The 23,040-nt window shown below is 48.7% G+C and overlaps 1 protein-coding gene across 4 annotated transcripts in view; it reads right to left on the bottom strand.

Annotated features, from left to right (window-relative positions):
- PAK3 (p21 (RAC1) activated kinase 3) overlaps positions 1–23,040 on the bottom strand; it is a 154,445-nt gene that overhangs the window by 31,137 nt on the left and 100,268 nt on the right. For all 4 annotated transcript variants that reach the window (XM_048959823.1, XM_048959822.1, XM_048959821.1 and 1 more), the window contains one exon: positions 1,997–2,193. In XM_048959823.1, the coding sequence (XP_048815780.1) occupies positions 1,997–2,171 (175 nt within the window). In that variant the 5' untranslated portion in view covers positions 2,172–2,193. Of the gene's footprint in view, positions 1–1,996; positions 2,194–23,040 lie in introns of those variants that run through there.

Consider the following 23,040-nt stretch of genomic DNA (forward strand, 5'->3'; position numbering starts at 1 on the left):
AGTGCTGCAAAACAGTGCTGGCCGCCCTGCACAGCCCTGCACCGCAGCACAGCCATCCTGCGCTCTGCCTGGCGGGCCAGTGAGGTCCTGCACATGGGTCACAAACACCCTGCCACGGCACCTCCTTCACTTCTGTGCACAAGCACTGGGCTATCGCTATAAATCCGTGAGGCTGCGAAGCACTGCACCCGTGAGAGCAGCCATATTAATCATCTTCTGGTTTTATAAGCAGGATGACTCTGAAAACCGTGTCACTGAGTGTGCAGAGCACGCTTTGGGCAGCTGATGTCCTGAGCCACCAGACAAGCATGACACACAACCACCTCCAGGGCCTTGGCCAGATAAGTTAAATTTCTTCCATTTATTATTTCACTCATCAAAATTAAGCAATAAATCTTAGCTTTCTTAAATGTTACTCCCAGTAACATTTAAAATCATGATACTTCATGTTTCCTAAGACTACTCTGACTGATAGTTAATTATGTCTATTTTTAATGTCACCAAGCATTTCTGGGAGGGGCTGTTTCTAGATCTCCCATCTCTGTATGTCATGCTCAGCACCTCCTGTTTTATAGATGCTCCCTCAGAGCAGTGACATGCTGACGTGCCAGTGGTCAGGGGAAGAAATGACCCACGTCATTCTGGGAATTAAAATCTCCCCCAGCTTGCTTGATTTTGGCCTTTAAAATGAACCAACCGAAAATTCACGTTGTTCCCAGAAGGCAGCGGTTTGGGATGCGACGCAGGCAGCTCCATTTGAGGTCTGGGTCTGTTCCACCACAGACATTATGAGAGACGAGCACACAGGACAAGGTCACTGGGCCTTGTACTGGTCACTCTGCCTCTTGTACTGGCACTGGACACCATGCAGAGAGGTCTGACCCTGTCTTCTTTACATCCTCCCACAAAGCATGGAGTGGAGGGTCGACCATATTCCTTCACCTGCTGGCAGCACTTCCACATGCAGCCCAGAATGGACACACTGCTGGCAGGACTGGCTTCTTGCTTGTGAGGACCCCCACAGCTTCTGCAGAAGTGCTTTCCAACAGGATGACCCCAGTGTGCACAGATGCATGGGGCCATTTGCCCCCAGGTGCAACATCTCCTCCACCATTGTGTTTCACAAGGTTCTCTCAGTACTCCTGGTCACTTTCTTATCCCTTAGACGTTCGCAAATGGTTTCCAGGGAAGTTTACTCCACTGTCTTCCAGTCACCTACAGAGGCTGACTGTTGTGTAGCTCCTTGGACTTTCTCCTTGAAGACAGAAGTGACATTCATCTTTTTCCCCTCTCACTGGGAAATGTGCCACCTTTCAAAGATAATCCAGAGTGGCCCTGCAGAGACATCAGTCGGCTCCCTCAGCACCCATCAGGTTGACAGCATTAAAAAAAGAGGGTTAGTTTACCTCCTTGATTCTGCAAATAAAGTAACTCAAGACTCACTTCCTTCTGCAAACGCAATTCAAAGAATGCAACTGAAATGCTGTTTCCTGCATTTTTAAGAGACACTGCGAACATATCCAGCAAGTTTTAAAACAAGCCATTCTGCATCCATTATCACTGCAATAGGAATAAACAAGAACAGCCTTGCTCCCATCCACAGGATGCAAGAGCACTGAAATAAAGTGTCAGGCATACTGCCTTCTCACTTCTGCAAATGTGTTTTGCAAAGCATACGATCTCATCTCTGGTTTTACTGCAAACCCAAAGCAAAATCCAAAGAAAAGGATTCCCCCAACTGAACCATAGGGGTATTTTTAAAAGGCAAGCGGCACAGTGTGCGTGTGTCCCATTGCCTTCTCAGAGACAAAGCAGGAACTGCCTGAATACCTCCTCCTCTTTTGAAACGTTACTAGAGTAATTGGAACAGAAGGCCACAAAAGGACTTGAATTATCATGTTCTGCAAATGAAACAGAAAGAAAACGGGCAGAACGTAAACACAGCAACCAACAGAGAGCGAGAGAAGGATGCAGCCACCCAATGCTGATACTTTACTTTTATCCCCTCCTCCCGGGAAGATGGAGCGCAGCCTGGCTTTCTTGTTCTTCTCCTCAGGGGCCATGGGGAGCGGTTTGGAGCTGTGGTTTAGTGCTGAAGAATCACGGTTGTTGCTGTTCATTCTCAACGGCGGGGCTGGAGGTTTCTCTTCAACATCCAGACTATCAGACATCTTCAGCAGCCCTCACAGCTTCCTGCAAAAGCAGAACACAAAGCACGCACGTCAGGTGAGGTGCTGGCACATGGGGAGGGGTGGAAAACCTGCTGCTAGGGAAGGAAGGCTGGGAAGGAAGGAAGGAAGGCTGTCTATGAGAAGGCTGGCTGCCATAAATGCATGCAGTTCCCAAAAATAATTGCATCAGTAGCAAAAACAAACTTTTATTTTCCTTTTTAAAAATCCCTCTTGAAGTCCTACCTTTTTTTAAATTAACTTTTATGTCCTGTAGTTGTTTACCAATTCCCTTTCTAAAACCAGACCTCCAAAGCAATGTTTACATGGCTTTCTGAAACAACCTCATACCCAGGGGTACCACTCGTGTGATATAAGACAAAGGGAGCACGCTGGGCGGCACAGGCAACAAGCACTGGGACCTCTGCTCTCCCTTAGCTTTGTTTCTGCAGAGGGTTTACTCCTGAGCATGGGGCTTCAAAAGAAACCATACTCCCAACAGAAACAGAAACCAACTAAAAACATTTTCACACACAGAAACAAGTGATACATATACTTTAAAATCCCCTACAGCCCCGAGTGGGAAAATGATGGTACCCTGAAAACAATTCAGGTGCTCCTTTCTCTGAGCTGTCACCACGCTGCCCGAGGCACCACCTGGCCCAGGCACAGTGCATTGCGAGCCCCAAGGGACAGCTGTACTGACCAAGGGAAAAGATACCCAGAAACTGCTGTACAAGCTCCATATACTGAGGAAACACAGGTAACATTTCTGGAATTCCCCATCTTTCTTCAATATTGAAATTCAAGCCTGGACTAAGCAGCTGGTTTCACAAATAAGCAACACTCAGTAAAACAAACTCCAACTGTTTTAGGACCTGAAAATAGAGTATGATTTCAAACGGATCAGATGTGACGTGGGCTCCGCTGCGTGTTGTTAAAGGTTAAAAAAGCACCTTGCCTTCCAGCAGCTCCATTTATGGCAGGCATGTGCAGACCCACGGTGAGCGTCAGGCAGAGCCTTCCCTGCACTGATTCACAGATAGCACACGTTCCCGCAGCCACTCTCTTAAATCTGAGATGAAGGAACCGATGTTCTGTTTTGTTTCTTAACTGCAGAAGTCACAGTGAGGCCCATTACTGTGGTACAACAGCCATGGGCACCACCAGCCAGCTGCAGCCACGAGCACAGGGCTGAGGCAAAGCCTGCAAGTACAGCACCGACTGTAGCACAGCTGACATTCTGCCAGGACTTCCAGCCCATCGATCAGCAGGAGATAATCAACCCACACTGCCCTGCTCAAGCATTCCTCCCAAACAAAAACTACATGACCAAATGGGAAAGGCAAAGATGCTCACTCTGCTCAGGTTTTCACGATGACATGGGCATTTCGGCCTGTTACCATTTTCAAATTGCTACACATAAAATAATTTTAGTTTTTACTACTGTACTTACGTTTTCAATTTGATCTAAACAAAACCCACAAATGACAGAACTGAGAATCACTGAATCACAGAGTGGTTGGGCTGGAAGGGACCTGAGAGCCCCCCCAGTCCCAATCACTACCATGGGCTGGCTGCCCCCAGACCAGACTGCCCAGGGCCTGAGCACTTCCCAAGGATGAGACATTCAAAGCATCTGCTTAAAGTCAAGAACAATAAATGGAATACATAGACTCTCTTTTGCGCTGGTGCAGGTGCCATAAAGACAGGTTACTGAACGTCTTGGTGCCCACGGGATCCCAGGGAGCCATCCCAGGGTCACACAGCTGAAAACCTGAACAAAAGTCAGTCCTGTCCCCCTCCGTAACACTGAGTGGGAATTCTGGAGCCCTGATTCATGAACACCTATCAGCATTACTGACACCCACCTCCCCTATGGAGCAGCCTGTAAGCACACGCTTCCCAGCCAACTTCATCAATGAGTTTAACTGGTGATCTGAGCCAACCTGCAAGATTCCGCCTATAACAAACTAGGAAAGGCTCGAAGAACTGTTCCATGAGCAGCTCAGCACGGTGCTCCCCAGCAGAGGATGTCAGCTCAGAGCCTGCAGCCCAGTGGAACTGCTGGACCCTACCTGCCCTGTGAGCTGGTCACTGCACCTGTAGCCTGCAGCCAGAACCGCAGGTTCTGCACCTGCAGCTCCCTAGAGCCTCTGTGCCAGGAGTGTGGAAGAGATCACACACCTTTCACTAACAAAGCTGTGCACCAAGGCAACTCTCAGACAGAAAGATGCTTTGTCAATGGAACACACCATCTGGGACAGTGCCACTGCCCTGGTGCATGTCTGGTCCCAGTGAGAGGCCCTGCCAACAGCCCTGCCATCAGGGTGTGGACCTGCCCCAGTCCTAGAAAGACACACTATGGATATAGCATGGATGTAGGCAACAATGTGCTGCTCTGTGTCACCACGGAGGAGCTGCAGTTGGGCACAGGGCAGGTTTCCACAGACCGGGATCTCCAGTGCAGACCACAGCCACTCACCCGGAGAACCACACGCTTGTGTTGATTCAGGTCAAACAGCTGCCATCAACAACCTCTGCGATTTCTATCTCGAAATGCAAGAGGTCTTTTGGTAATGACGAAAAAAGAGCCAGGGCTGAAAACCGCTGTAAGGAGCAGGAAAGACCACATCCTCTCCCACTGAAGGAGCACACACGAGGCCGGGTGTCACCCAGCTCCCACAGCAGACATCAGACACAGCACCGCGTGCCCCCAACCTCCCTCCGCAGTGGGGCTGCTGTGCACTCAGCTGCACATCCCTGCACACCACAGAGGTGCTCTGAGCAGACTGACAGCCTGCTCTCCCCCACACAAACAGCCCTAGCAGGCCAGGAGCTGACGGCAGCGCAGGCTCTGTCTGCCCTGCAGCCCACCTCCATGGACTTCTCCAGCATCCGCTCCGCTCGGCCACCAGGCACAGCCCAGCCTGCAGGCAGGAGCTGGCCGTCATTCTGCAGTCTATTACATGGCACCAACCTCAGCTGTCCCTCAGAACGGGACAACCGCCCCTGTCACTGTATCTGTTTGTAAACAATGCTGCTCTGCTCAAACAGGTCCTCCCGTGGGCTTTCACTCCACAAAGAATACTATTAACGGTTCCTGGCCCAATTTGCCTATGATGTAATTATTTCCAAGATCTTGAAAGGAACACTATATTTTGTTCAGCACTGTTTCAGGCTCAGTTTCAAGAACTGCACAAAGCTCCTTTATTCACTTCTGAACCAGAAGAGAAAAGGGGGGAAGATAGCCTCAAAGCTTTAATGGCTGATATTAACTTCCCAGAGCTGATCTGAAGGAAAACGACAGCAAACCACGAGGCAGCACACACACTGAGACTGAAATTTATGGTTTTCCTGATCAGAGCCCATCTGCTCTTCCATTCTTCCTTATTTTAAGAATTTCCATACACCACTCACTTCACGGACAAAGAACATTCACTCTCATACCTAACTTCGTACTAATTCACTTCACCTCAACTTAGAGAAAATGGAGTGCCAACAAGCACACAAGCAGCTTACAACCCACCAAGGGCCTTCCAAAGAAGCTCCTCAGCAGGACAAAGAAAGAAACAACCAATCTCCCACCTGTATCAGAACTACAAGCTCTAGGAGAATAATGCTGAGCTTGCAGCAGTGAGGTGCTCCATGCCCAAAGGAGTGCAAAACCCACCAGACTGAAGAGATGGGAGCAGTGCTGAGGTCTCTGAGCTAACACTCCACAACTCCTGCAAGAGCCAGCATGCTCTTGGTTTTCACTCCTGTCTCATGTTTTAGAATCCTCCCACAGGCCTGATGGCTAGAGGGGAAATTTAAAGCAAAAACATAACAATTCTGCAGCAGAGGTGAGATCCCAGCAAACCATTCACCCTGCCTTCATAGTGCTGTGACAATGCATTCATCAAACGCTTCGCCACTGCAGCAGCCCCCAGGTTGTCCTTAAGAACAGCTTTTGGAAGAGGCCAGCTAACATCTGCCAAAAGCAGAGCATCGTCATCAGGATCTTGTCACCTTGCTCCTCCAAGACATGCCCCTCTCACAGCAGCCAAGGCAGTGCTGGTGACAGACTGGTGAGGAAGTAATACGAGTGCCACAAAGAGATGGGCACCAGCACCCACCTCCAGAGAAGGCTCTTTTTGGTGCCCATTGGCTTTAAGGAATAGACTGTTATACTGAAAACACAGAAACAAATGCACATGTGAGCACATTCGCTTCATGGCCAAGCGGCAAAACTAAAATTGAATTCTCAGCGAGATCAGTCACTTCTCCATTGCAGGGTTATGGAACAAGACTTGACATCCTTCCCTATCCCACCTCTTGCAGTCATCAGTTCTGTAGCTGCAAAGACAAACATGGACCTTAAGTACACAGCATCCAGTCCCCCTCTGAACAGCCTAATTTTTAATATTTTTTGCATCTAGCTCTAGCCAAGCTAGGGAAAGGAGAGGAAGCATCCAAATGTTGTCAGAAACACACACACACAAAACTGCCAGTGTGTAAAAAAAAAAGGTCATTTCCAAGTTCAGAGCAGCCTCCTGCTGCGCCTTTATCCCAGACAGCCCTTCGAGGAGCACTGCTCACAGATAGGCCTGGAATCGCTCCCCTAGGTTAGTCACGTTATGTCAAAGGCTGCAGCATTCAGACAGGTCTGGTTCCAATTAGAACTCACAAAGAGCATCCTGTTCACAGAGACACTGGTGTTCGCTTTCAAAGCCTCAGAGATACGACTGCAGCTTGTGATGCAACAAAATTGTTTCTAAGATCCCTGAATGGACGGAGTCGTGCCAATTTCCAAGTAGCAGCTTTGCAAATGCAATTGAAGAAGCAATGCTCTTTTTCCCCCAGAGATCTTTGTTTATAAATATACTTCCTGCAAAATATATTTCATTACTGAGCTGTATGGGCCTCATTCTGCTCCCAGCAGTACTCATCCATGCCCCAGGAATCAGCGTTGCTGTAACAGAGCAGAATTCTTTTGAGGTACGGAGCGCTGAGATGCCCTGTTACATACTGGCTCAGAAACTTACACAGTATTTTCCAGTACAGTTGCTGGAGGACTGTATGTTTCTCTACAGCTGCGTGTTCATTTGTAGTCTTTTTAAAATCCACATGGAAGTGCAGCTGGTTAGCTGCACAGGATGAATGCACTCACAGCATCACTGCATGCACGAGGGTTTGCTGTCTTCCCCGCTAAGCCTGACTAAGACTGTCCCTAAATCCCCTCAGTAAGAAGGGCCACCCAGAAGCAAAGCAGACCAGGGTGCACGCCCCAGTGCTGTGGGGAGCAGGAGTACTTTGTGGACCCTTTCACATCTGTGTGCTGCAGGACAGCCCTCATTGCTTCCACCCGCGACCCTGAAATATCAGGGCTCATGCAAACTGCAGCCAGAGTTAAAAGCCAGCAACCAAGGCAGCAACACCTCACCTTCACCTTGCCTCTCACACAGCCTCACAGCACAGCACTACTGCTCTCCAATTCTCCTCCTGTTCCCCTTACTGGCAGGTAAACAAGCGCTGAGCTGAGCAATTATTCAAACAGAGCCATTTCTTCAATGAGTGCACTCTGTTTCTGTTTGCAAACACCCTGTAAGCAGCTTACGACTTCCTTCAGAATATTCACTTACACAGAAGTTACCTCTGAAACTTGCTACAAGGGACTCCTGGCCCCCGCAGCAGCAGCCATAAGCTGCTTTCTGCCTGCAGGTACTGCTTTCAGCTCGGGCTGTACCCAACCAGGGCTGCCCTGACACCACCTGGAACTGCTGCTTTTCTGAGGTGGGATGCTGAGAACCAAGTCTCTGTTGGAGCTTTACTAAGCAACTCCCTAACACTGGTTTGAAATTCCCTCCTGACAGTGCGTTTGCACAGGAACACTGTGAAATAAATGAATGCAGAGGGGGTGTGAATGCAGTAACAGTGAACTTAATGGCCTTATTTCACTACGCGTTTTTACAGATTTAAATTATTCTGTCCTTTCCCTGCACCCCAGGAGCCACCCAATCAGGCTGTGAAATGCAGAGAGCAGGCTGAATCTGTGCCAGGGTCCTGGCCACCCACCTGGCCTGAGCCTCGTGATGGGCTCACCATGGGGAAGAAGAAGCACATGCACAGAGAGTGTGGGCAGAAACAGCCTTCTGCACTGGCGCCAGCTCCGCTGCCCAGCCCAGCAGCCACTAGGGAACCTCTGCCCTGTGCTGTGGAGCACAACATGCAAAAGAAAGGGCGTAAACAAACCAACCCAAAAGATTGTGCTCTAAGCCACTGCCTGTGGACACTGCAGACACTTCAGACAGAACTAGAGGAGTTACAAGCAGATACCAAAATGGTTACAAGTTACAAGGATACCAAAATGGAATAAGAGCTCCCAGAACCATCTGATGAGAGGCTGACCAGAAACAATGAGAAAAATACCCAGAGAAGGTATTCACATGCGAGGAATAAAAACAACATTCTTCCCACTCCACCCCTTTTTTGCTTTTTATTTACACAGCTGAAGGACTCCATGAAGTAGAGCAGGATGTCTCCAAACCCACTGTGCCCATCAAATATCCCACATTCTCTCAGATAGCATCCCTTGACCACTCGTGAAAGCTTCTGTGTGAAATGAAGTGTGGATTTAAATCTCTGTAAATACACTCAAGTAATTCTCCACATAGACTTCATTATTCCTACCTCAGAGCTCGTGCCTCAGCCGTGCAGAACTGATAGTTCTTTTCCTTTTGCCATCTCACTTCCCCAGTACTTGTGCTTTTGGGGGAGGCACGGTTTGTCTCTGGCACGCATCCACCCACAGACCCCACAGTGTGCACCCACCCCAAATAAAGGCAGAGCCCTGCAGCTCACCATGACAGGAGGCTGACGGCACGGAGCTGCACTCGGCCGCTCTCAGGCTCAGCTCTGAACCCGCTCTGCCTGTGTGAACAGACAGCGACCCGGGCAGAGCGCGCCAGTCGCAGCGTCTGGCAGGTTGCTCCCATCGCTGTCCTCTCTCACATTTAAACAATAGCCAAGGAAGCCTCTCCTTGCATAGGCTTCTCTAGCAAACACTCTTTATATATACACCTAAGTCCTTGACTTCGTACTTATTGGGCACCCTAAATTCCTACTGAACTGCAGCTGATACACTGAGACTGCTTTTCATATACCAGCTGGCATCTTGCCTGCAATGGTTTTCATTTTGTTTACACACACACAAAAACAAACAAAATAAAAAACCAACAACAACAACAACAAAAAAGCAGAATTTTGAAGAAAACAAGGGGAAAAAAAAAAAGACAAAAGGCTCCATTTCCCTGTTTCTTGTGTTCTATGCAGGCACGGGTGCTTTCTCCGCTCTTCCCGTTTGCTCTCTGCATGACATTCTCACAGCAGATGCATCACGATAAGCTCAACAGGGCCCCGCTGACCTCCAGCCCGGCCCATGCAAACGCTGTGTGCCAAAAACCAGCCCTGTCTCTTTCATAGGGACACAGCCCCACTGAGCAATGGGACATTGTGTACACCCCTGCTCCATGCAGAACACAGCTCTGCACAGCCAGAGTGCTGGGCTGCTCCTGCTAGGCACCTGCAGGGCACCGTGGAACAGAGGGACTGGGAAGCAGCAGTCTAATGCCAGTGAAAACGATCACCACTTGCCTTTTCCCAGCACCTCCCAAGTCACCTTTTGGCTTGTTTTGCCTTTGCAATCTCCAGTCTGCCTTGCTGTAGTGAACAACGCTATTTAAGCCCATGTGACAGAAGAACATGAAGCCATGTCTGAAAGGTGTACCTAAGGCCAAGGCAGAGAAATACCCAATGGGAGCCCTCTGCTCCCCCATACCAGGGCAGGACCCCTCCACAGGTGGCACAGGGAGGACTCAGAGGCCTCCAGACACCACCAGCACAGCCTGTGCTGAGCTGTCCCAGCAATGCAGCAAGGCACAGTGGAAGGACCCAGTGCCTGCCCGCAGGTGAGGAGGTGCCAAAGCCCCAGCTGTCACATGCTGTTCACCAGGAGGTGGATGTGTTCCAGATTCCGCATCATCTCTGTAGGGCACTAGGGCAGGAAGGCATTCATATCCCCTTCACTTCCCCAGGGACAGCATTTTGCCTTTTATTCTTTGCCAGGCCCTTTATTTACAGCTGACTAGCTTCATATATCTAATATTTGTCTGCTATGTCAGTGATCTTATTGTGGGTAATGGCATGTCTGCTGCGGGGCACCACGGGCCTGCAGCAGTTGTATGCATGTCTCCAGCACCTGCTGGACCCTGGTTCAGAGCAGAAGAGCAAGGAGCCCAAGGAGCAACACACAAATGCCATTCCTGAATAGGCTGCGGAGAGATGAAACCTGCATTCAGAGAACTAAATAGGGCCCTCACATTGAATCTGCAGCCCTCTCAGCTACCATGCCACACTGGAGCAGAAAAGCATGGCCACAGGAGGTGGTAGCACTTCAGGGCACTCCAAGGACATCCCAGCCCCAGGCACTGTACTGGAATGCTCAAGCCAGCAGGGCACTGATTTTGGAACACGGCAGCGTCCATGCTAAAAACCACGGCAGGCAGGCAAGTATTTCTCACTTCTGTGTAACATTCCAGTTTCCCACAACTTCTCAGCAGAAAAAAACACTTTGCTGCTTTTACAGCCAAAGAAGCCTTGTCTGGGGAACATGGGAACACGTGTGCAAGTCATCAACACAAAAGGACACAAAATCTATTGCTGTAAGCAGACAGGAGCCAAGCTACATCTGCTCACCTGTCCAGACCATACAGAACCACCTGCACCTGCTGCTTCCATAAGGAACCTCCTCCAGTGCTCACTATGTGCTCCTACAGCAGCCCGAGCTCCTCACACAAATCCCTGCAGAAGTACCAACTCCAGAGCAGCACTAACACCAATGCAATCCCACATTAAGTCAAAGAAACTACCAAAAATAAGGAACCACCAAAAAGCATGGAAACAAGTAAACAAACAGGTACAGCCAGGAAAGAGGACAACAGCAGGACCCAAAATAGATTCCTGGTGCCAGGCACGTGTCAGATCTACAGCATAAAAGCTCAGCAAAGACACTTGTTCTTCTAACAGCTCATCAGCATTTAACCCACTGCTGGAAGGAGCCCATCACCGCTTGACACACTCTGCTTCCCATTTACACCAACTTCAGGCCTTAAAAGAAAACTGAAGTAAACTGCTTAAGGATTTGATGAAGCAAGGAAACAGAGCAGCAGTATGAAAGCACAGAAGCCCAGAGATGCCCTGCCCTCTCCCTGTAGGACGCAGACAGGGTGGGATCACGTGCAGAGGCTGCGAGCATGGGGCACCCACTGCAGGCATCACACAGCCACACACCGTGTCCATTTTTCCCCACAAAGAACTCAGTTCTCCCCCTGCTGTTAGTGCAGTTTCCATATCTCCAGATCAGACTTAAAGGAACCTAATAATGAGCTGATTTAGTTTCAGGACCCTGACAACTACTCAGGTACTCAGGTCGCTAGGCAGCACACAGCACATGCAACATAGCATCTGCAGCCTGGACAGCAAGCAGAAAAGAGGGAAGAGGCCCACAAGGTGCCAGCTGGGCACAGAGCAAATGGCAGCCAGCAGGAGGCTCAGCCCTCCGGAACTGCTGGGCTGGAAGGACAGTCAGTAGCAGCACAAAGGGAACCTGCTCACTGTGCTGTCCTTGAGGAGGAAAAGACAAGAAAAATGGAAGTGGAATTATTTTATTAAGTGGCAGCAAACTAAGAGGAACGAGCAAGACACTGTTGCCAAGGACAGTGGCTACAAAAGCTGAACAAGAACAAGTGATATATTGTTTGGCCTCAGACAAAATGAACCTGTCTAAAGGCACTATTGTTTAGGCAATATCACAAAGCAGAAGAATGAATGAATGCTTTGGTTACAGAACTGTGCGTCATAGCGTCTGCATGTAACTCTAGAGGGGTTCGAGGTCTCCCAGAGAAACAGACAACTGCCTGAGATGCCCTGTGCCAACAATGGGGACCGGGGGAGCTTCAGAGAAACTGGGAGCAGCGCAGCAGTGAGCTGGGGGGCAGAATAGGGCCAGAGCTCAGGGCAGTAGCATCTGCACATGGTGAGAACGTGGGGAGAGGAATCCAGGAAACACGGAGTTGGAAGCACATGGGCTTTGTGGTCCAGAGCACAGTATAGAATGCAGTACAAAAAAACCCACTCAGTGTGACAAGATGATGGGCACAGGAAACACAGCATCTTAGGATGCAGCTCCCCACAGTGCGTGCAGTGACTGGGGGTGCTCCTGCAAAAGGAGGAGCGGGGCAGGCAGACAGGCTCTGCTACGCTCTGCACGAGCTGCCAGCCATTCCAGGCTACGTGTGCTGTTGTGCCATTAAATCAAAGCCCAATTTGATTCCAGATGAATTGTAGAGCCAGCTGCAGAGATAAAAGGCAATCCTAGACTAGAGAAATGCCACCAAGTGTTGAAAATGTAGAACAAGGGCTGTTCTGAGGTCAGTGGGCAAATAGGAGCTGTTGATAAAACCCAACAAAACCAGTGGCGTCACTGCTCCAGCCTGACAGGCACTGACACACAGAGCCATCCACCACTTGACAGCAAGGCCATGCGAGCGTGGAATTATCTGAGGTAGAAATAATGTCTCTGTCATAGGAAGATTCCTGAGGCCTCAGAAGACAAGAGGCTTTGGTTAAGAGACAAACAGCAAAAGGAAGACCACAGATCACACAAAACAAATTAAAAACCACATTATCAGGTCTCGGAGAATACAAACTACCAGTGAGTGAGCCCATCTCTATTGAGAGTAATCCCCAGTCCTGTGCTTACTCTGAGGTTAATGAAGGAATTCCTAGAGCAAAAGACATCATGGGCACCTTGCAGTACTGAGCTGGTAGAGCCCTGCAGACCCAGCACCACCCCTCCACAGCTCTGGTACCCACAGCACTGAGGGATGAAGTGCAGTCCTCAGGTGCTCAGCAGCAGCTCAGCCAGCAGGGCCAGCCCACATCCCAGCCCCAGGCCCAGCCACCACTAGCACTGTGATGCAGGTGAGCCTGGAGGCAGCAGCCAGGGGCAGAGGGCGGCTGCTAGGGGCTGTACATCTATCTCTTTGCCATCAGGAGCTGCTGGATGAGAAGCTGCTCTGCCACCAGCATGACGTGTCAGCTCCTCTCTGATCTGCAGCCCAAAGCAGGTGCCTGCTTCTCCCTGCCCAGTCCTGAGGTACCCGAGTCCCTACACAGCAGCTCCAAGCAGCATCGAGATGCCTCTAGAAGCAAGCCTGAGAACAGAGCTATGGAAAACAGTGAGCCATCCCCATTATCTGCTGATGCTGACAGGTCACAAAGGACACCTGCTCAGACAGTGAAGGAGCCACCGGCTACGCTCCTTGGAGTAAGACATTTCCATCCATACCTTGGAGTCACAAGCACTGTCTGGGTCTCATGCCAGGAGAAGGGACAACGCAAACATTCTGAGGAGCACATCCACAGGATAACTGCCCTGTTCTCACAGTGCACAAGCATAGGGCGCTGCCCAGATGGTCACTAACAGCAGCAAATGCACAGAAATGAGAGGCTGAACAGAACACAACACTCACATCTCAGTGGAAAAGATGACAACAGATAAACTCACCAAATTACTGCCTTGCTCTAATAGGAGACTCCAGGCATTTCAGAGTTCTGGAGGCAGTCATAAAGCACTGGCTCCATGATGGGCCAGATCACAGGCAGAAAATACTATCTTCTCTTTGCAAGACTGCATGTCATGATATAGCAGCCAGTAAAGTCCTCAGAACTTATGCTGATAATATGCACCACTGCCTACTGCTCTAATTAGTGTGCCACTGCTGCAGGTGAAACAAGTTTCGGCAACAACAACAAAGATTTGCTCAGTCCCAGCTCTGCTAGCCCCGCTCAGCAGGACGGGGCTCTGCCTCACTGCAGCACAGCACGTGTACCTGGGCTGGGAGAGTGCTGCAGGGGAAGATTGGCCAAGGATGTACAAAAGCCAATGCTCAGGACTGTTTTTTCCTCCCTCTTGCAATAAATTTCAGAGGGAAACCCAAGAACAGCCTCTACAGAGGGGCAGTGACCATCCACACTGCTTGTTCAGACTCCACCCCTGGAAGCAAGCATCCCCTCACTGACAAGAGATGCAGGTTCTTTCACAAAATTAATCATTCCTGGCTGCTCAAATGTTTATTTGCCATCAGAAACAAAATAAGACAATAAAAGGTTGGTACAACAGAGAAAAGCAAATATTTACCTTATAGTAAGCAAACTTCTCCCAAGGTGCAGGCACAACTGTAAACGGGAGGCAATGGTAAGAGGGAAAGAAAGAGCAGAAGCTGTTTGCAACTACACACCTCGAAGCCAGAAAGGATACGAAACTGGATCTGCTCTCTTCAGGAGTAAAGAAAATTGCCACAAAGAACCACAAATTATTTATTAAACAGAGTATGATACCATGGGAAAACAAAACCAAACCAAAAATAATCTAGATGCAGACTTTTCTGTCACGAGAAACTAGATAACAGTGTATCATTTGATTCAGTTCTGCTTATCAGCATCATCACTACGGCTAAAAGTGCAAAGACTTTAACACACTTAGAGTCTTATTCAATTCCCATTGAAGTCACAGAATAGACTCCAGCAATGCTGGATCAGGTTACTATGGGCTCTTTCAAGCTGGGGAGCTAAACGCTCCTTTAAGAACTGAATTCCTCTTCCTTGCCCTTGTTGGGAAGGCCCTGGCTGCCTGCCCTTTCCCTGACTCAGACACTTGGCCCGGCCCTCTGAGGACAGTTCCCCCTGCTCCCACCGAAGTCAAGGGCATCTCTAAGGCTCGGCGTGCTGAAAGCAGGCTGCCTGCCACAGCAGGGCCAAGTGCCAGGATGCCAGCTAGTAAATGCACAAACCTTGGGAAGAAAGCAAACACAAGGCAAGCCCAGGCCTCCAGACAGGCAGCCCAGCATCACTGCTGTGTGCTCCAGGCACATGATGTCCTGCCGCTCCACTGGGCACTGCTCAGCTCAGCCCAGAGCCCAAGCTGGTCCACGCAGAATGGCGTGCATGCTGAACGAGCCTCCACTGGGAAACGGGGCCACCACACCACGGTTTATGGCTAGCTCATTATCTTCCAATTCAGTCCGCAACAGCTCCACAATAAACGCAGCACTTCCTGAGACTTGTTTCTGTATTACTTTCTACATTCTCAAATATTTTTCTTCTACTATCTACAAAAGATTTATACAGAGCGATAACATTTTGTGCACTTGGTGAGCCATTGATCTCAGGTTTACGAAGCTGTACAGCAGCAATAGCTAATTAAATTCCTCACCACCACATGGGTACACTTCAGTAAGGCTCATCCCTACCTCCAATAATCCCCACGCACTCCTGGAACAATAGGTGTGTTCTTCAGAACATGGCAACTGGTCTGCACACAGCTTGCAAAGTAGGAAATCAAAGCACAGAGATTAAATTACAGTTCAGAATGGCCTAATAAATGTGTGGATGTAAAACCCAGATAAATTAACAAGCACACGCCATCACCTGTCCCTGCCACATGCCCCAGGAGCCCAGCTCCCCTCTTACTGTCCAGCATTGACCAGCAGCACTGTGAGCTGTCCTGCCAAGTTCCCAGGTTCCACAAATTGTATGCACAACCCTTCGCGTGTCAAACCTACAGTCTGAATTCAACTGCACAAAGCATCTCCCACACTCCAGAGAACAGTCACTGCCATTTGAAGACAGTGAAATCTTTTGCTCTAACACGTTTCTGCACTTGCCAGCTACCCACCACCCAGAACACCCCAGTCCAGACAAAGATCTATGGAGAAATCAGCTCCATCATCCCTCTCTCCTCAAACAATCAAGTCAGCTTGCAGCTCTAAGTCCTAGTGCCACACAGCTGTCCCATCCTTGTACAGGCACATCCTCTCTGCTCTATCACCTTGATACCATGGCATTAAAGCACCCTGCCTCTATCCACAGAGGGAGGTGTAGCTGTTCATATCACCCACTGAATGCTCCTTTGCTAGAGGCACTGACCACATCCCCTCTGTGTGTTTGCAGCCTCTGGTCCCCTTCAGCTCTATCATTCAGTGGCTCACTACTTTCAAATCACTGATTCATTCCACTATTGGCATTCCCATAATTTTTACTCTTCTCAAATGGAGCTGAGGTTTTAAAAAATAAATAAATAAATAAATAAATACTGCTTTCAATATTCAAATAGATCCAAAATGAGAAGGTTTTTCCCATCCTGTCTCCCTGCGTAAGAGCACAGGAGGAAACACCAGGAATTGGATGCCCTCTCCTACTCCGAAAGCAACTTAACACGGGAGCACCAGCCAATTGCATAATTACAATGTGCCTCAATTCCCTCATTTCTCAGTGACTACAATTATGCTGTAACAGATCCCAGGCCACCTGGGAGCAATGCTGTACTTCTGCCTCCCTGCAGACACATCATCATCCAGCAGGCACAGGCGCTCTTAGGAGCACGAAGGTCTCCAACTGGAGCTGGTCATTAATTTTTCAGGAAGTTACATGTCAGCAGCTTGGAAAAGAAAGTTTTCATGGGAACTTGCTAATGCTCAGGAAGGCTGTGTCAGAAGGGTGCATCTCTGGATGCAACAGAGAAATTCAAGTTTCTGCTCCCTTAGAAGAAAATGGGTTCCCGTTAACAGGAACATGGGAAAGCTGGGTTCAGAGCTCCTGTCACAGGGCTTCCAGATTCCCCAGGAACAGTTTCCTCAGTCCTTTGTGTAAGTTTCATAATAGAATTTCTTCCACTCTTTCTTGTCTGAGAAGCTTTAAAATGTCCTAGAGCAATGGAGACAGCAGAGAAAACCATCTCCTGTACACAGAAGAAGAGCTCAGGGCACACAGTGAGCGCAGTACCACATGCTGCGCTCCAAAGAAGCCCCCAGAATCTGGGATCTCTGCACAGCCTTTCTCCAACAAGGGACTGCAGCCCATGGCCTTCTCCCAGAGATCTCCTGCAAATTATTAGTTAGCTAATAGCTGGGGAGTGCTTGGAAGAGGTAGAAGGTGCTATTGCCATTATTTCCTATTACTACTGTGGCTCTCTGACAAATATGCCACAGGCAACTTGGATCTGTCCTTCCAGAGAACCTGTAATGTTGGACTCAACACAAATCAGCTCTTCCAAGCGCAGCGTGAGCAACATTCTGGCCTAGAACCTTTTAGAAGTGCTCAGGAGGCGGAGGGCACAGGGCCACGTGCTCTGAGCACACAGACACAACCACGTTACATAGCTCTGTCCCATGCAAACATCTCCACCAAAGCTACTGCTCAGCTGGCAGAAGGGAAGGTGTGTCTGTACCAGACCACTTATGTGCAGCACCTGGTGACTCACCCTGAAGCTCCAAGGATGGGATTTGGGCTGTGACGCAGGTAGAGTGCACATTCACCCAGCCTGGCCCTAAGCATACTAACTCCCCTGACGGGGAGGAGAGGACCACCAGGATTGGGATCTGCTTACCTGCCTTCCCTCAGCTTCCACACCCAAGCTGACACCACTGAGGACACCGGTCAGACTCTCCTTAGAAAACATTTAATTACAATCTAAGCTTTATGGCTGACATGTTTAAAGCAGGCCTAATTCTTTCAGCAGTCAGCATTACTTAAATTGATGACGCAACAGCACAAAGTGGATTGAAGCAAAGGCTGGGATTTGCACAAGCACGTTTAGACCCAGTCTAGATCTAGTCATCCACACCACTGGAGCAGGTGATTTACAACTGAATCAGTTAAGCCACTGCCACTTTTCTGACAAGCTCAGAGCTTACTCCTCCCAGACTGACAGGATGAATTGCCTTCATTTCTTTGTAAGTCAAAAGACCAAACAAATGCCTGCTCTGCAGCCCCAGCTGTCCCTGCAGCTCTCAGACACAGCAGGCTGCCAGCACAGCCTGCTCCCTGCATTGAGCCCCTGGCCTGGGCCGGCTTCTGGGGCAAAGCTGTAGCCCCCCCTCCTGCTGCAGCATCAGCTCAGCCCCCAGAAGGCAGTACTGCAGCTGCTCTAGTTCCCCAGGATTCACTCACCTCAACTGTTCACCTGCCTGTACCCAAGGAAAAATCCCCAGTGATAACCTGCTGGCAAAAGCAACCAAAATCCAACTGGCGTGCATGTGAATGCCCTACATTCACAGAACAGAAATTACTGCGCATCAACAAGCTACCTCATTAATCTCCTTCCTACCAAATTATGCAGATATGGGGTAACAGGGTATTAAGACATTTGGCTGGAGTACCAGTGCAGGCAGTGTGCAACACCTCCTTCCTAGGTGTGCATTGCCCACAATGCCAGATTATGCTCCTCCCCCAAGGCTTTGGCAAAATACACACATGCACTACAGAACAAGAGACAGAGATGCAATGCATTCTCCTCTCCTTCCATCCAAGAGATAAATAATTTGGCAAGTTGCGTGATAACAAACCAATATAATAACATGCCATAAAGCTGCAGCTAATACTGGTGGAGATAAGGGCCTGATGATTACCAACACTATCCAGCAGGAATGCTATCAAGGAAAATCTAAGATCTGGCATTAAAGCGTGCACTGAAAACAGAATGCTTCTCATAGAAATATTCAACTATATTTCAAGCCTCCATCTCTTCATGTCTTACTCAGCATGTACACTCTTCACCATATTAATTCCTTCTCTGTCAAAGTCTTTAGAAAGACAACAAACACCATCAATCAAAGAAACAGAGGTCCTCCAAGTTCTCTTGGTCAAAACAAAATTCACATCAACCTTCACACAGAAAGAAATACCAACCTGACCTGCCAGCACTACCAAACCTCGCTTGCTCATGCAAGGTCTCCACCTGCAGCCAAACCATTCCCTCATTTACTGCCTAGACATCCTTGAAACAAAATGTCCATGCTTAACATCTTTTCCTAGAATTTCCTGACAGCTATGGCTGTAACTTCACTCCTTTGCTTTCAGAGAATATGATAGGATGTGGTAATGCAGCAGAGAAGGCAGCAGCTGCTGCAGGTGCACGCAGAAAGCGGAGCTCAGCTCCCACTAGCCACATGAAGAGCAAATACTGCCAAACAGGAGTTCCTCAGACTCACTCAGCACATATTCACGTAGCTTCTGGGCACGGCCAAAACTGACGTCTTCAGTGCCAAGAAGCCACCTCTATGAGTAAGGAGGGTACCAGCACTTCTCCAGCCCATCCAATTCCCAGCCTCCCCCAGTGGTCAGCACAGCAGGGGCTAAGCTGTGGTTCTGGTATTTCCAATGGCAACATCAGGCGCTGCTAAAGCACCTGGGCTGCATTCCCTCAAGTATGAAACAGAATTCTTACCACACAGCACAGATCTCCGATGCCTGATGGGCTGAAGAGGGAGGTTTCTCTTATCCTACACCTTTGACTAGTTTCATCGGTTTCTCTGAGGGAGAAGAGAAGCACAAGCACAGTTCTAACATCATCCGCCTCTGATCCCACAGGTCTGTCTGTGCTAGAATGTGACTGGCCAGCCAGGCAGATTCTGGCACAGTTTTCTTGTCTTGCACCATTCTCAGCTCAGCAGAACTCACCACTGACTGCTGGGCTACTCTCAGAACAAAAGTTCTCAGCATTACTGATGGACCTCAGACATGGTTACCCAAGCAGACCATTACACCTTTTTAGCAATTTTCATCAGCACTAAATGTAACTTTGGCTGCTGCAAACTGTAGATGAATGCTTTGATCTGATTCACATTCAACAGCATGATATCCAAGTGCAACACACACTCCCAGTCTGCACAAATGGAGATGAAATCTCTTCCTAAGTCTTTACAAAAGGTTTGTTTTGCCCACAAGGAAATAAGTTTCTGTTCTTTTACGGGCTGTCTGGATGGCAGAACTGGGTGTTCTTTTCCTGTCTATAAGGAAATACCTCTTCTGAAGGACTGGCCAACACCTGCAGCCATCTGCAGAACACCCATCCCAAGAACTCTGCTTGAGAAAGGAAACATTGTGAGAGGGAGAGCAATTTGAAGGGGCACTACAAAAGGCTGAATGTGTGCTGGGGAACATTAGAAATCTTGAAACCACATTCCTACTGCAAACACTCCTAAGGTGTCAGATTGAGAGGGGAATTGATGCAAATATTTCACACTGCTATTTTATAAACATCAGTTCTGAAAATTAAATGAAAACTTGAGGTTGGGTCCCACAACTGGATGCAGGGTTTGGCCAAAGGCCATTGTTTTTTGTAAGGACTGCTTCCCAGGACAGCAGCTGTGCTGAGACCCCTTGCAGACTAAGAGAGCACTAACGACAGATTGGTTTTTGCTGAAAGTGATGTCACCAGTGAGCTCTGACACAAGCTTGCAAATCCATTTAGTTCTCAGAAGTGTGACTGCAAAATTATTTAACATGTGGGAAAAAAACCAACTCTCTACAGGTGGAGCTTACCTGGGATGCTGTGTGGAGTTGGCTTCATTTTCACCTCTCTCAATTTTAACCTGTTCACACTTACGAGAACAAAAGCTATAGGGCAAAGCAATGACATTTTTCCAATGTTACAAGAACAAATGCAGAAAAGTTGGTACCCCTTAAACTGTCAGGCAGGAGCTGCAGCTCCAGGCTCACTGGTTTGCAGCACAGCTATAAAGCACCACTTGTGCTGAAAGGGTACAGAAAGAGATGCCACGTCTCAGGCTATAGCCTGAGTGAAAGCAAGGGCATTGGTAACTGCAGTTGGTAACTGCTTCACAGTCAAGCAGCTCTAACTACAAGAGTCCCTCGAATTCAGGGATACTGAATTCCCAGGATGATGACATGAGCCCAGTGTGATCACGAACTGGGCTCTACCTTTTGTCTTTGGAGTGCAAAGCACAGAAACGCAGCTCAGCAAGCTGCGGGATCCCGGTACCAGGAACTGCTCAGCGCTGTCTGAGGCAAAGCACAAGGAAGGGAGAGCCCAGAGGGACAGTGTCCAAGATGTGGTTCTGGCACCCACAGCTGGCTGGGATGTTACTCTGCGCCAGGAAGCTGCTCCTCTCCCCCAGATGGCTGCAGTTAGCGAACACCCACACCCATCACAAAGCAGTGGGCATGCAATATGAATAGCATCAATGAGAAAATTATGAGCCCACATGAAAGCACCAGAAGTTGTTTTTCATGACATCTGGCTTTAAAACTGCGTGCAAAAGGAAAGGTATTACACTCAGCTAAGCATGTTTAGAGGACTTTAAGCTGTGATTCTGCAGTTTTCAATCACAAGCATCTAGAGAATGACCCTTAAGGACAGGGAGAAGCTGCTGTCACAGCTATAACTCAGCAAATCACAAATTACACTAAGAAATACAAATCAATGCTTTTCTGAAATGTACCCTGTTAGAAAAGCCAAAGCCGTGATAACTGATGGCTGCAAAGTCCTACTGTGATCACTTCTTTTATTTTCTATTTTTTATACAACATGGTCACCTCCCCTTGGAACCTGGATCCAACAGTTCCACCAGAATTCAACAGAAGCAAACCAATAACACAAATGAAGCAGAACAAACCAATTTGCTATAATCTTTCTAATAACAGGCAGTGATTGAAGAAGATAATTAATTAATCTAATTAGGAAATTTCCCCTCCTCCAGTGAAACGTTCAGATATTCCACAAAACCAGAATCTGTTGTCACCAACGGAGGCGGCACAGCTGAAACATGGACAGAGGCCACGTCAGCAGCACATCTATGGGAAGGCTCCCGGACAGAAATGTTACCATGAGGATACAGAGGCTCTTACCACTATCTCCATGGACTGGAGAGGGGACTGCTCAGCCACAGATGGGCACAGCACAACCCAGCTCCTCTGCTCGCACTCCAAGCAACTTGCTGCCTGCATCTGCTCTGATGGCTGCGAAGGCACACGAGCACAGAACCACTCCCACACCAACATGCACCGCGTGGCATCCAGCAGAGCGCGGTCCTGCTGACAGCTCAGGATGTCCACAAGTTCCAGCTTCTGGATACATGCTCTATTACCACAATGCCCAGAACTGGTACAGAATGGCATGCTAGTAACCACAGAGTCTTCACAAGATTCTAAATGTGTTATCTCAATAGCTCCAACACTGTAACATCTACTCACAACGAGGGCTTGACACCTTTTAAAGCCATTTGTGGAGACCCTATCGCCTGATCTCTCACTTATTCACCACACTCTCCAAGAGACCTCAGAGCTGCACTGAAATTTTTGAGGGGCTATTTCTTCTTGGAGCAGGTAAAAGGTGGAATCAAGCACTTGTACATCCATTCCTTCTCTGCTCAGTTAACCAGTTTCATTTTGAATCAAACCCTGCTATTCTCTATTGAAACAGAGAAGACAAAACTCAGTCCCCTACGCGTGTGCAGCCTCCCTGACTTCTGTGGTGTTCAGGCCAGACAGGCTGAAATTACATCACTGGCATACTGATGCAGCTTAGATGGCATCTCCTCCAGTTACACAGAAACACAGGACTGGGAGAGACGTGTGGGGTCACCAAGCACAGTCCCTGCTGTCCAGGCAACCACATGACCTAATCCCCTCATAAATGAGCTGAAAATAAGTTATGAACCATACCTCGTTGGGCACACCTCAGACTGGCTAAAAATGCTACATTGTGGTGTAAGCGGACTCTGGAAGAAGTACATGGGCGCACCCAAACAAATTAGAAACTGTAGGGAGCAGGTAAGAAACCTGGTCTGATGGCCAGACAGGGGATCAGGCCGCCGGCTCCATGCTGACCTGCCCCACTGCTCCAGCCCCAGGTTCCTCCGGGCCGAGAGCACAATAATGATACAGTCCCCTCTTTGGAGATTGCTTTTAACTCAACAGACAAAAAGAGGGACGTGAGAACTTACTATTTTTATCCACTCAATCTCCTCAA

Source organism: Lagopus muta, chromosome 13 (genome assembly GCF_023343835.1).
Source record: "Lagopus muta isolate bLagMut1 chromosome 13, bLagMut1 primary, whole genome shotgun sequence".
Classification (NCBI taxonomy): Eukaryota; Metazoa; Chordata; class Aves; order Galliformes; family Phasianidae; genus Lagopus; species Lagopus muta.